At 53.1% G+C, this 11,056-nt stretch overlaps 4 protein-coding genes and 1 non-coding gene across 5 annotated transcripts; all 5 read right to left on the bottom strand.

Annotated features, from left to right (window-relative positions):
- QC762_510470 (uncharacterized protein) lies at positions 1-2,688 on the bottom strand (the record flags this gene model as incomplete). The annotated part of the gene is made up of 1 exon (XM_062891452.1): positions 1-2,688. One exon carries the CDS (start codon positions 2,686-2,688, stop codon positions 1-3), a length of 2,688 nt encoding a protein of 895 aa, XP_062742924.1.
- Positions 2,689-2,896: 208 nt separating this feature from the next.
- Positions 2,897-4,768, bottom strand: QC762_510480 (uncharacterized protein). Its single transcript, XM_062891453.1, has 3 exons — positions 3,914-4,768; positions 3,601-3,852; positions 2,897-3,542 (listed from the first exon to the last, which is right to left on the bottom strand). Exons 1-3 carry the CDS (start codon positions 4,591-4,593, stop codon positions 3,221-3,223), a joined length of 1,254 nt encoding a protein of 417 aa, XP_062742923.1. The 5' UTR covers positions 4,594-4,768; the 3' UTR covers positions 2,897-3,220.
- Positions 4,769-5,093: 325 nt separating this feature from the next.
- On the bottom strand, positions 5,094-6,647 carry QC762_510490 (uncharacterized protein; the record flags this gene model as incomplete). Its single annotated transcript, XM_062891454.1, has 1 exon — positions 5,094-6,647. The coding sequence occupies one exon, from the start codon at positions 6,645-6,647 to the stop codon at positions 5,094-5,096; it is 1,554 nt and encodes a 517-aa protein (XP_062742922.1).
- A 689-nt stretch (positions 6,648-7,336) lies between these two features.
- On the bottom strand, positions 7,337-7,423 carry QC762_0088830. Its single transcript has one exon. It is a non-coding gene; the product is annotated as a tRNA-Lys (tRNA).
- Positions 7,424-7,473: 50 nt separating this feature from the next.
- Positions 7,474-8,984, bottom strand: LXR1 (L-xylulose reductase). The gene is made up of 2 exons (XM_062891455.1): positions 8,194-8,984; positions 7,474-8,136 (listed from the first exon to the last, which is right to left on the bottom strand). The coding sequence occupies exons 1-2, from the start codon at positions 8,523-8,525 to the stop codon at positions 7,656-7,658; spliced, it is 813 nt and encodes a 270-aa protein (XP_062742921.1). The 5' UTR covers positions 8,526-8,984; the 3' UTR covers positions 7,474-7,655.
- Positions 8,985-11,056: the final 2,072 nt, after the last annotated feature.

Here is an 11,056-nt window from a genome sequence, read left to right as displayed (position 1 = left end):
CTAAGATACACTGACAAGCATCTCCTTGACATTCTTACCTCCCACACGAACACTCGCCGGCTGCCACCCTCGTGAACCAACCGACTTGGCAACCAAACGTATCTTCTCCCCCGGCCACAAAGTGACATAATTATCCTCCCAAGTCAACGGCAAAACATCATTCCCATCCCCATCCAACAACTCCAAACCAACAAAAAACGCCGGCACACTAGCCCTATTCTCCAAATTAACCACGACCTCTTTCTCACCCCTCCTCTCCACCCCAACTGTCATCTCCGCCTCCTTGAGTGTATTAAACTCTTTGTAATCCGCATACCTCCCCACCGGCGTCACAAACCAAGTCGTCTCCCCCCAATCCAACCGATCCAACTCCTTACTCAACCAGTACACATTCCGACTAAGCACCCCCCCATCCCCATCCCTGAGCACCAGCCGTAAAAACACCCCCCCCGTCAAATAACCCAACGCCCCTTCCCCGCCCAACCCCGCCACCCTCCCACTCCCATTAGGCAAACTCTCCACCTTCACCAAACTCCCAAACTTCACCCCCCCATCCAACCCCACAACCTGTATCTCCACCTCCCTCTCCCGATATAAATCATCAACCGTCCTATCAACTATCCAAACCTCCTTCGTGGTATAATCATAAACAACATGCTCCCTCCTAGCCCCAGCTTTCGCACCATAATAACTCCCCCCCGGCTTCATGTAATAATCCCAAACATTCCAATGCAGCGACGGCCACGCATTATTCAGCATCCAATATATCAATCCCGTTGCCGGTCTGTTCCTATCACTCCATTTCACCGCAAAAGCCTCAAACTGCGCTCTTGTAGCCTCGTAGTCCATTATTTGCGATTTCATGAGATAATCCTCCAATGATGTCGGACTACCCCACCGTGCGGAAAGGGCAGAGTGGTAGATTTGTCGTGTGGTGAACTCTGATCCTTCGCGGGACATGTGATATAATGGCTTTGTCGGGTTTTTCCAGAGGTCGTCAAGGTCAGAAGGGGAGAGGAATTTCGTTAGGGAGGATACGGTGGGGGTTCCCACTCCGGCGCCGAGTTCTGACCCGAAACCGAAAGCTGAGCCTGCGCGGGGAGGGGAGGTCTCGTACCAGTAGTTTGGGGGGACCCAGTCGTAGGGTCCTTCCATTTTCATGCCCGAGGGGCCGGTGAGGGGGGAGTACCCTCTTTTGGAAGCCGACCCGATGATGGGAGTCTGCCAGTCGTAGTGTTTCAGGGCGTTGAGGTAGATGGGTGTGGCGCGTGCGTCAGGCCAATAATCTGATCCGATGAGGTAGGTCAGGACGGAGGGGTGGGTTTGGAGCATGGCTGCTTCGTGGAGCATCGAGTTGTTGGCTATGGTGTAATCGGCGTTTGACCAGACTGGTGGTGGGTTGAGGAAGAGGTCGTGGTTGTAGGACCAGGACTCCCACTTGTCGCAGCATTCCCAGCCTGGCATGAGGAATATCCCGAGGCGGTTGGCGATTTCGTAAAGGATGGGGTGCTCGTTTTTGCCTTCGAGGCGGACGGTGTTGAGGCCGAGGTCGAGGACGTACTGGAGTTCGGCTTCCCATCTGGAGGGGTCGAATTGGAGGAAGATGTTGGGGGTGTAGCCTGCGCCAATGACTTGGAAGGGGATGTGGTTGACGATGTAGGTGACGTCTTGGTGGGAGTTGAGCTTGGAGGTGACGCTGCGGAGGCCGAATTGTTGGGTGATGGAGTCGGAGAGGGTGTTGTTGACGGTGATGGCGAGGGCTCCGCTGTAGAGGGGTTGATCGCCCCATTGTTTTGGCCACCATATGGCTGGGTCGGTCACGGTGGTTTCGAGGACGATGTCGGTGATGGATCGTGGTGGAAGGGTGAGCTGTTTGCTCCATGTTATCGGGGCTGCCTTCCGTCCAAACGGTGCAAAGACGGAACCATGAGCTGTCACAACCATGGGTTTGTCCTCCAAATTCTCAGCACGAGATTTGAGCGTGACAGTTGCTGGGTCCTTTAGTCTCTCAACCGTCGGTCCAACCTTTGTGATGATCCGCAAGCTCTCCAGCGCTACAGGTCCCGTTTGCTTGACTTCAACGTCTCTCCACACGCCGGTCCCGTTGTCGGCCGGCCATGGGTTCCAATCCACCCACCCAAGAGCAAAATCGTGGTAGTAGCTTGTAGGGTGCACCTGAATAGCAAGAGCATTCTGTTTGGCGACTAGCTTGGTGATGTCATAGTTCTTGCCAGCAAACGAACCGGCTTGCTGATCTTTTGATGCGACTTGCTTTCCGTTCAAGAAGATGTCGGCTCGTGAAGTAATTCCATGCGTCTTGAGGAAGAAGTGCTTCCCAGGGCCAGGTTCGAGCGAATACTCCTGTCGGTACGTCCATGGGACTGAGAACTGCCTGTCATCCACCCTCTTCATGTTTTCTGAGTAGAACAGATCATCCTCACTGTAAACCCCGGCGTTGATCAGGCAGCTCATCAGAGTGCACTTCGATGTGGTGATGTGGCGCCATGATGAGGTGTCGACACCTGTTTTCGACAGAGCCGCAAGATCTGTACCGATCTCTGCTGATGACTGGAGGTCCCACGATGGGATGGCCGTGACCTGGCCGTTCAGGAATACCAACGGGTCGGCCGCGACCGAATGCAAGTTCGCGGCAGCAGAAACGCCAACGGTTAACGGTTGGAGGCGCATGGTGGGTGTTTGTGCCGCAAGCTGACACGTCGGGATGTTTGGGATCAACACCGAAGAGATGAGCGGAGGAGCAAAAGATCAAAAGTCATGTCATCATCCCATCCATGCCTGGCATGCACGTGAAGGTAAAAACGGGATCCTGCATTCAGATATGGAGATTGAGATCGTCACAATGTCTCTGATATTCCCCGCATTCCACTCAACGTTACCCGGTACAGTTACATATCAGGATTCACCCATTGCTATGCAACCAGCCGTCAAGACTTGGCGTAGCTTTAACCTCCGACCTTCCCAGAACGGTGGCTAGTATTTACCAGTTTTCTGGAATTCCCTCCGTCCGGCTAAAAGGCATTTGCATTCCAGTAGCGGGTCTTTCGGGGGAGTTTCCAAGACATCGAAACCCCAATTCCAGCAACTCGTAAGTGGCTGAGAAAATCTCAGTCGACAGTAACAACGGGATTATGCAACATAATGTTGTGTCATGTCGTACGTCAGTGGTGGCAGTCCGGGCTGTTTCGACCATGTCAGTGACTCATGACCACAACCACCGCTGGGAAACCGTGACACTTGCATTTGGAGGGCCGCCCTTCTCAAGCTTCTTGTCGGGATTCTGCATCTCCCTCACCAGCTTGTACAACGGATCCTTGTCGACAAACTCATCCGCGTTTTGGTACTGGAAGAGACGTTGCATGTTTTCCGTAGAAATAGGATCAATCACTTCGTGCCAGATCCTCCGTCTTACTTCATCGTATTTGTCGAGAATAGAGTCATCTGCTTTGTTGTTGTCAATGCCGCGAAGGGAGTCATACAAACTGCCAACATCTGCGATACCTCCAGTCAAACCCATGCCTCCACTGATTTGCAGTCAGCAACGGGTCTTCTGCTAGGACCTGTGGCCGAATAGTGACTTACAATGGATTGCAAAGATGGGCTGCGTCAGCCGCAAGCAAGAAGCGTCCAACTCTCATCCTGTCAACACATCGCTGATGGACTTTGTACGGACTGAAGTTGACAAGCCCATATTTGTCAGGGGTTGGATTGCCGGGTAGGATTGCTTGAAATTTGGCTGGTTGTCTCTCCTTGAGTTGGTCATAGGTGAGTCCACCGATCTCGCCATAAGTTACGCGGTAAAGCCCATCAGGCTGTATCCTTGCAACCATGTGCCTGGAGTCATATCAGAACCACTTGACGGCAACGCTCGATATCAAGAAAGTTGATGACTCACCAATGTTCAGGATGCACAAAGAACTGACTGTCATCAAAGTCAACGTCTTTGAACCCATCATAATAGATGTTTGTCGCAACAATCTGCTTGTCCCAGGTATACCCTGGATACACCCAGTCACCAAACAATTTCCGCCGAATGATGCTATTCGCGCCATCACAGCCAACAACGTAATCTGCCTCTCGTATCTCGGTGCTCCCATCGGCCTTTTCAACCTTGACCCAAGCCTTGCCTTTGTCAGCATCCTCGCCAATCTCGACAACCTTCCGACCATATTTGATCTCAGCTGTGCCTTGACTCTTCACATGTGTCTCCAATATTTTCCCCAGTTTGTGCAACGGAAGGCAGACCATGCGATGTCTGAAGGCGGCTGATTCCGGGTCATCCCCGGGTTTGAGGGCCGGGTTGGTGATTTTGATGAGTCGACTCTTGTCCTCGCCTTCCAGTCTTCGCCATGATACTCCGTCAGGGATGAATCCTGCTTCTCGGACTTCGTCGAGGATACCAGCACGGTCGAATTCGTGGCAGGACTCGGGGCTGTAGTGGCTGGCGCGGGGGTTGGTGTCGAGGCCTTCGGTCTGTTCGATGAGCTCGACGGGGATGGAGGCCCGCGAGAGGAGGAGGGTCAAGAGGAGGCCGGAGGGGCCGGCACCGACGACTATTACTTTTTCAAGGGCCATTGTGGGTCAATGGCGAAGATAGGTGTAGTGCAAGAATCTGTGACTGCTGTCTTTGACTTGATAACTTGACTTTGCATTAAGTTTCTACCACCTAGATGGGCGGGCCTGTTGATAACAAAGGTCTTTTGGAATATCGGGATCTTGAATTATGTCCCGAGCATGAATTCAGTCATCCCCGCTTCTCCGCACCCATATTTCTATTACCATGGCACCACCGACACGGCAGCGGCTTTGCCTGCTCCAACCGTCCGTTTTGTATCACCAGGCGGATAATTTAGAAGTTATCCAGACCTGATAGCTCATATATCCGAATGAAATTGCTAGCATGGACAGCAACGTATAATCACCGCCTTCTCTGTGCTGCTTCCAGATCAGATGGATTTTGCTCCTGAACACCTGACGCCTGTTGGATCGAGACCAGTCCAAGTGATGATTACAAAATAACATCAACAGTTACAACAACACCAACACCACCACCGCCAACAACAACAACAACCCCTTCACAAAAACAACCCCCCATACCCATCCCCCTCCCCAACCTGCACATCAACCACGGAACTATTCCCAAACTCCAGCCCACTAACCACAAACCTCTCCCCCTCCCCAGGCAACCCAACCCCCGCCTCAACAACCCTATCCTGCACCCGTCTCGCAACCTCCGCAAACTTCATTTTCACGTCCTCAAACCTCTCATCCGTCAACTTCCCACCCCTCTTCTTCCACCTCCCATCTACCACCACCCCCTCCACATCCCCAACATTCCCATGCAACACCACCGCCGCAACCGGGTCCCTCCACCCCCACATATTCGGCCCCGTCCCTCCATCCCAAATCACCAAATCAGCCTTCGCCCCAGGGGCAATAATCCCCAGATCCTCTCTTCTCAGCGACAGCCCCCCGTTCCGCGTGGCAAGTAAAAAAGCCTGGTTCGCAGACATGGGGTTGTTAACTGGCACCTGCCAACGGTTTAGTACTTCTGCGTAAAGGAGCCGTCGGACAGATTGCAGCCACATGCGTGTTTGGGTTAGGATATCAGTCGAGAAAGTGAAATGCGTGTCCACCCCGATCGAGGCACGGTCGAGGATTAGATGGGAGGTGGGGTGGGTATGCCCGTAGTGCATTTCCGACTCCGGTGTTATGCTGATGGTGTGGTTGTATGTGCGGAGGAGCTGGGCACCGACGGCGGAGAGGAATGATGCGTGGGAGAAGACGATTGGTGTGGTTGGGGGGAGGGAGGTGAATAAAGACTGGGCGGCGAAGTCCTCAGGGGAGTTTGTGATTCCATATGGTCCCTGGACGGAGTGTGTTGTCAAGACAGAGGCGTTGGTTTCGTGGGTGAGGGAGATGATGGTGGAGATTATTTCTTGGTTTGGGTTGGGACCGAAGCCGTCGTACGCTATCCCGAGGGTGGTTGGGGTGTTAAGGTGGGGGGCTTCGGTGAAAATGGAGCGGTAGTGGGCGAATTGTTCAGAGAGGGGGTAGTTTTCTAGTTCGTGGAAGGCGTAGGCCCAAAAGACGCGAGCGCCGCTGTCGATGGAGGCTTGGAAGCTGGCTGAGGAGGTGGCGTTGGAAAAGGTGCCGTGGGCGTGGTCGAGGGTGGTGGTCACGCCTGCGTTGAGGGCTTCGTACAGGCCGGCGAGTTGGCTGTAGTAGATTTCTTCTGGGGTGAAGGGGTAGTTGGCTGCGGTGGGGAACTCGCCGAAGCGGTTGAAGTAATCGACGAGGGAGGTGTTGCTGCCGAGGGTTTTGTAGGCTGTTTGCCAGCCGTGACGGTGGGTGTCGATGAAGCCGGGAGTGAGGATTTTGTTTGTGATGTCTACCTCTTCCACGTCTGACGGGATGGAGACCGAAGAGGGTGGAATTGACCCAGCATAGACGCTGGTGATGCGGTCGTCGGTTACCAAGACAGAGCCATTGCGGATGACATCGAGAGAGTTTGTTGCGCGGTCAAAGGCAATGATTGTGCCTCCGGAGAATAGGATCGATGAAGCTGAGGCGATCTTGGCTGAGACAAGAAGTCCCGAGAGGAGGACCCCAAGATGATTGGCGTGCATGGTGTTACCAAGACCGTCACTTGTTGAAAAGATAGGTCTGCGAATAAAAGCCAGTCATCGGGTCGTCAAGACAACGGTCTACCACATCTCTTAAATCTCCCAACATGAGGCTGATGTACATGCTCACAACGACGTTGCATTGCCCAGCACCTTCGGGATTTACAGCGTCATCGCGAAGAATAATTCCGATCGGGCGGGTTTACAACCAATATTTTGCATCGCCCCACAGAATGAACGCAACCGTTCTTCGCTTTCTAATGGTTGGTAATCTGGTTGGACCTGGCGATGCTGATCCAAGACTTCGCAACCGACAGCTTGGTTCGGTCTATTGGCCACGTGCTGAGCGGCGTTGGGGAATTACTTTGAGGAAATCTGATGACATGCTGACGGGAACACCTGCTGGGTTGTGTGCGTCCAGTCATGATGAAAAGGTTGGAGAAAAACACGGGATCGCACATCTCACCTCATCAACGTTGTGACTGGTTGATCATGCGTAGGATCTTTTCCGATCAAATGAGGAGATATCTTACCACATGGCTGGCATTCGGTACCACCGAAGATCCCTGAATATGCTCTTGGAGTATGTGAGCCATGAGTGCAGAGGTCACTGGGGAGGTTGCCTCGGGGATGCTTCATTCGCTCCTTGGGAGCTAGGTCCAGCGTGGAAAAACAACAACATTGGTTGGCCTGCCCGGCTAGCTCAATCGGTAGAGCGTGAGACTCTTATGGAGTACTCCGAAATCTCAAGGTTGTGGGTTCGACCCCCACGTCGGGCTCAAATCCCGTCTTAGACGATTCTTTTCTTTTTGACTTGAAAGTCACTTGTCAACTTTTTGTTTTGTTTTTGTTTTGTTTTTCTCTTGCGCAGGAGAGTCATTCCGCTGGCTAGTGCGAAATCGGAGGGCAAGAAAAGAAGTTTGCTTTCATTAGCCCTGAGCCCCTCTATCTACCAAAAACCGCATTAATAACTAACATTTGACCCCATCATCTCCCATTCAGACGATGCACTCAGCGGCATGTGTAACCGCCATCAATGACAATATCCGCGCCCGTGGTGTAACTGCTCGCATCGCTAACCAGATAGACATAAGCCCCCTTCAGCTCCTTGGCATTCCCTGGACGGTTGAGGGGAATCATGCTGTTCCACAGATCCTGAGTCTTTTGGTCGATAAAGTCTGACAGTCCCGTGTCGATGTAGCCAGGGGAGATGCTGTTGACGCGAGCAAAGCCGCGCCACTCGTTGGCAAGAGACCGGGCCATGTGAATGCAGCCGGCCTTGGCGACGTTGTAAGAGGTCTGTTCTTGAGGGTAGTTGGCAATGTGGCCGGACATGGAGGCCGTGATGACAAAGGATCCTGTGCCGCGCTCCTTGAAATGGGGTCCCACTGCCTTGGCGCAGTAGGCTGTCCCGCTGAGGTCGGTTTGGACAACGCGATCCCATTCTTCCTTGGAGTCGTCGAGGAGTCCGCCGTTTGCTGTGGCGCCGGCACTGTTGTGAATGTTTAGTTTGTGCTCAATGACCCAAAGGTTGGATAATAAAACCTACTTGGCGATAAAGGCGTCAATCTTCCCAAAGTCCTTGATGACGTCACTGACCAGACGTTGGCAGTCGGAGTAGTCGTCAATCTGAAGCTTGTAGCACTTGGCCTTGACGCCGTACTCTTTCTCGAGCTCGGCCACGTTCTTCTCGGCGCCCTCTTTCCTGGAGGCGTATGTGATGGCGACATTGGCTCCCATCTCGGCGCAACCGCGGGCAGCTTCAATGCCCATGCCTCGGGGGCCCGAAGCTCCTGTCACGACGACTACCTTTCCCTTGAGGCTGAACAGGTCGCTCAGCTTCTGAGCCTTGGGGACAGCATTGCCTGTTTGCGCAGTCATTGTGATATGGGTGCGTGGTTGTTGTGTATAAGTGAGCTAAAGCGTGGGAAAAGGGTGGAATGCAGTTGAAAGGTGGGTGCGACAAACAAGAGGGGGAAAAGAGTGATATATCATCATGTCGGCGGTTTATCAAGGTATCGGGATGTGGCAACACTAAGCGTCGACTGCTGATGTCATTGTCCGTTTTGACATGAGATTTCTTGGGTGAGGATGCAAGCAGGAGGACGGGACTGGAGTAAGAAGGAGTGGAGGGGTCGGTGGACATGTCATTGTGTGCTAGCAGTGGTGTGGTGGGGAATGATGGGGTTTATGTTAGTGAACAAGCACTGAAGCACCACAGCTGTGCAACATGGCCGCGAGGATACAGTGAAACAAAAGGGATTCCCATCATCGACACAGAAATATCAGCCAGCACAAACAATAATATTCCGTCGGATGTTTTAAGCATACATTCCCGACCACTGGATGATGCTCTGCTGATGTTTTTCCCAGGCTGCGGCCAGCTCAGCGGCCTGGGGCCATGTAACAACAGAAGTGGGGGCGTCTCACAAACAGAAGAGTCGCTGACTGACAGAGAACAAGTGGCCGGGCTTCCAGGCGGCGCCGCCAAACCCAGCGACCGGCCGTCGCTATTATTGAACACGATGTTTGCCATGGACCTATGGACTTCACTCCGGATGATCGCCATCGTCCTCCGAACCGACCGACTTCATCTGCCGACATCAACGTCACACGGGGCCACATCAACATTTCCACTTTGCTCCATTCTGATCCGCCCAGAGCCGCCAAATGCCAACATCAAGACTCGGAATGACGACAGCCAGGAACCTCCAAGCAAGTGCTTCCCAGTGATGTCCCGCGCAATGTTCTCGTCCAAGATACCCTGTATACACACACATCGACAAGAACCGGCCGTGTTTCTCAAACATCGCCTACCGAGCTTCGCCCCGACCGCCAAGATGACAGACCAACGGAAGAGCTTTGCTGTGCCGTGATGGGGTTAGGGTTGGATATGGAACACGGCACTTGTCACGGTCATCACTTGGGCCAACACGCCGCTCTCCAAGCTGTTCAACTCCGAAAAGAGCCATGCCATGGCCTCAATGTTTTGAAACGCGGGTATTATTGGGAAGCCCTCTCAATGTTTCGACCACGGGCAACCGACAGGTCGGGTCGCCCACACACCAGCCCCAGCCCATCGCCACCACCGTCTCATTGTATTAGTCCAACAACAGCGTTGTTGTTGTTGTTGTTGTTGTTGTTAATGGCTCTCTTAAAACTCTTTTCATGGCCGTTCACGGTCGCACCTTTTGGATTTCTTTTCCCTTTCGTCATATTCTCCGACTTCCGAATGACCCTGGCTTGGTTTGGGCCATTCATCCCGTTGTTGTTGCTGCTGCTTGACTAACACCAGGTTTTACGAGCGATCGAAGAGAGAGACAAAGAGAATAACACGCCAAACAGACAAAGAACGCACGCTCGGTAGTTGAGCGTGGAATTACTTACACAGAAGGACAAGATGGGACCCACACGACGATCTCCGAACCTCATCGAGTATGTCTGGCCTTGTGGCCACCACGACAATGTTTTGGTGGAAAAGGCACCGGGGATCTCTTTTGTGAGAGGGGACTTTTCACTTCCTATCGCCAAATCGCCGGAGGAGTTTACAGAAGAAGAGAGGAAGGGCGTGCCCGGGCGGCGGAAATGCTGCAGGTGCTGGGGATCGAGCAGTTTGTTCAAGCCGCTCGAGGTGTGCGGGGAGTGTGATCATGCCTTTGTCGACTGCTCAAACTGCATGATTGTGAACTCTTCAGGGTCACGGGAGATTGCCACCAGCGACAAGAGGGTTGTGGGAGAGTTTGATCAGACTCCCGAGGCGTGGAGGTGTGGGGAGTGTGAGGCCATTAATGCTTTTGATGATGATGGGGCTTTTAATGGGTTTTTGGCGCCAAAGGTGGCGGATTATGCGAGGGACACGGCCTGCAAGAAGTGTAATGCTCCGTTCAGCGAGGAGAATTGGGTTATTAGCCCGTTTAGCATTTATCTTGGCACGTGGAATGGAAGGAAGGTTGCTGAGGGAGGGCCATGGCATTGGAATTTGGAGTGGCACCGGGATAGGGTTGGGAAAGATCACAAAAAGGAGGACTGCTACGGGCCGAGGAAGAATGGGAGGCGGAGACGGGAAAATCCATGCATCAAGAAGGATTTCACCGTCGAGGCACCAAAAAAGAATGAGGTTGTTCCAGTCCCGGTTGCTGTTCCATCGGAGCCGGAACAGACAGCGCCATCAATCCTGTCTACACCATCAGACTCGCCATCACCATCACCGCAACCGCCAGTCGATGAGCCTCCAGGAGAAGACCAACCCCCGGCATCCCCACAACTAGAGGTCGAAGGTGACGAACCACTAGACTCACCTGGTTTCACGATCGGGGACTACGGCGATGATGGCATTCCAGAGGACCACCCACTGTATCAAGAGCGACATCTTTCCAACCCATACGATGATCAAACAACAGCTGATCTCGGCT

The sequence above is a fragment of the Podospora pseudocomata genome, chromosome 5 (genome assembly GCF_035222375.1).
Source record: "Podospora pseudocomata strain CBS 415.72m chromosome 5, whole genome shotgun sequence".
Classification (NCBI taxonomy): Eukaryota; Fungi; Ascomycota; class Sordariomycetes; order Sordariales; family Podosporaceae; genus Podospora; species Podospora pseudocomata.
This window is presented reverse-complemented; position numbering and strand designations above follow the sequence as displayed.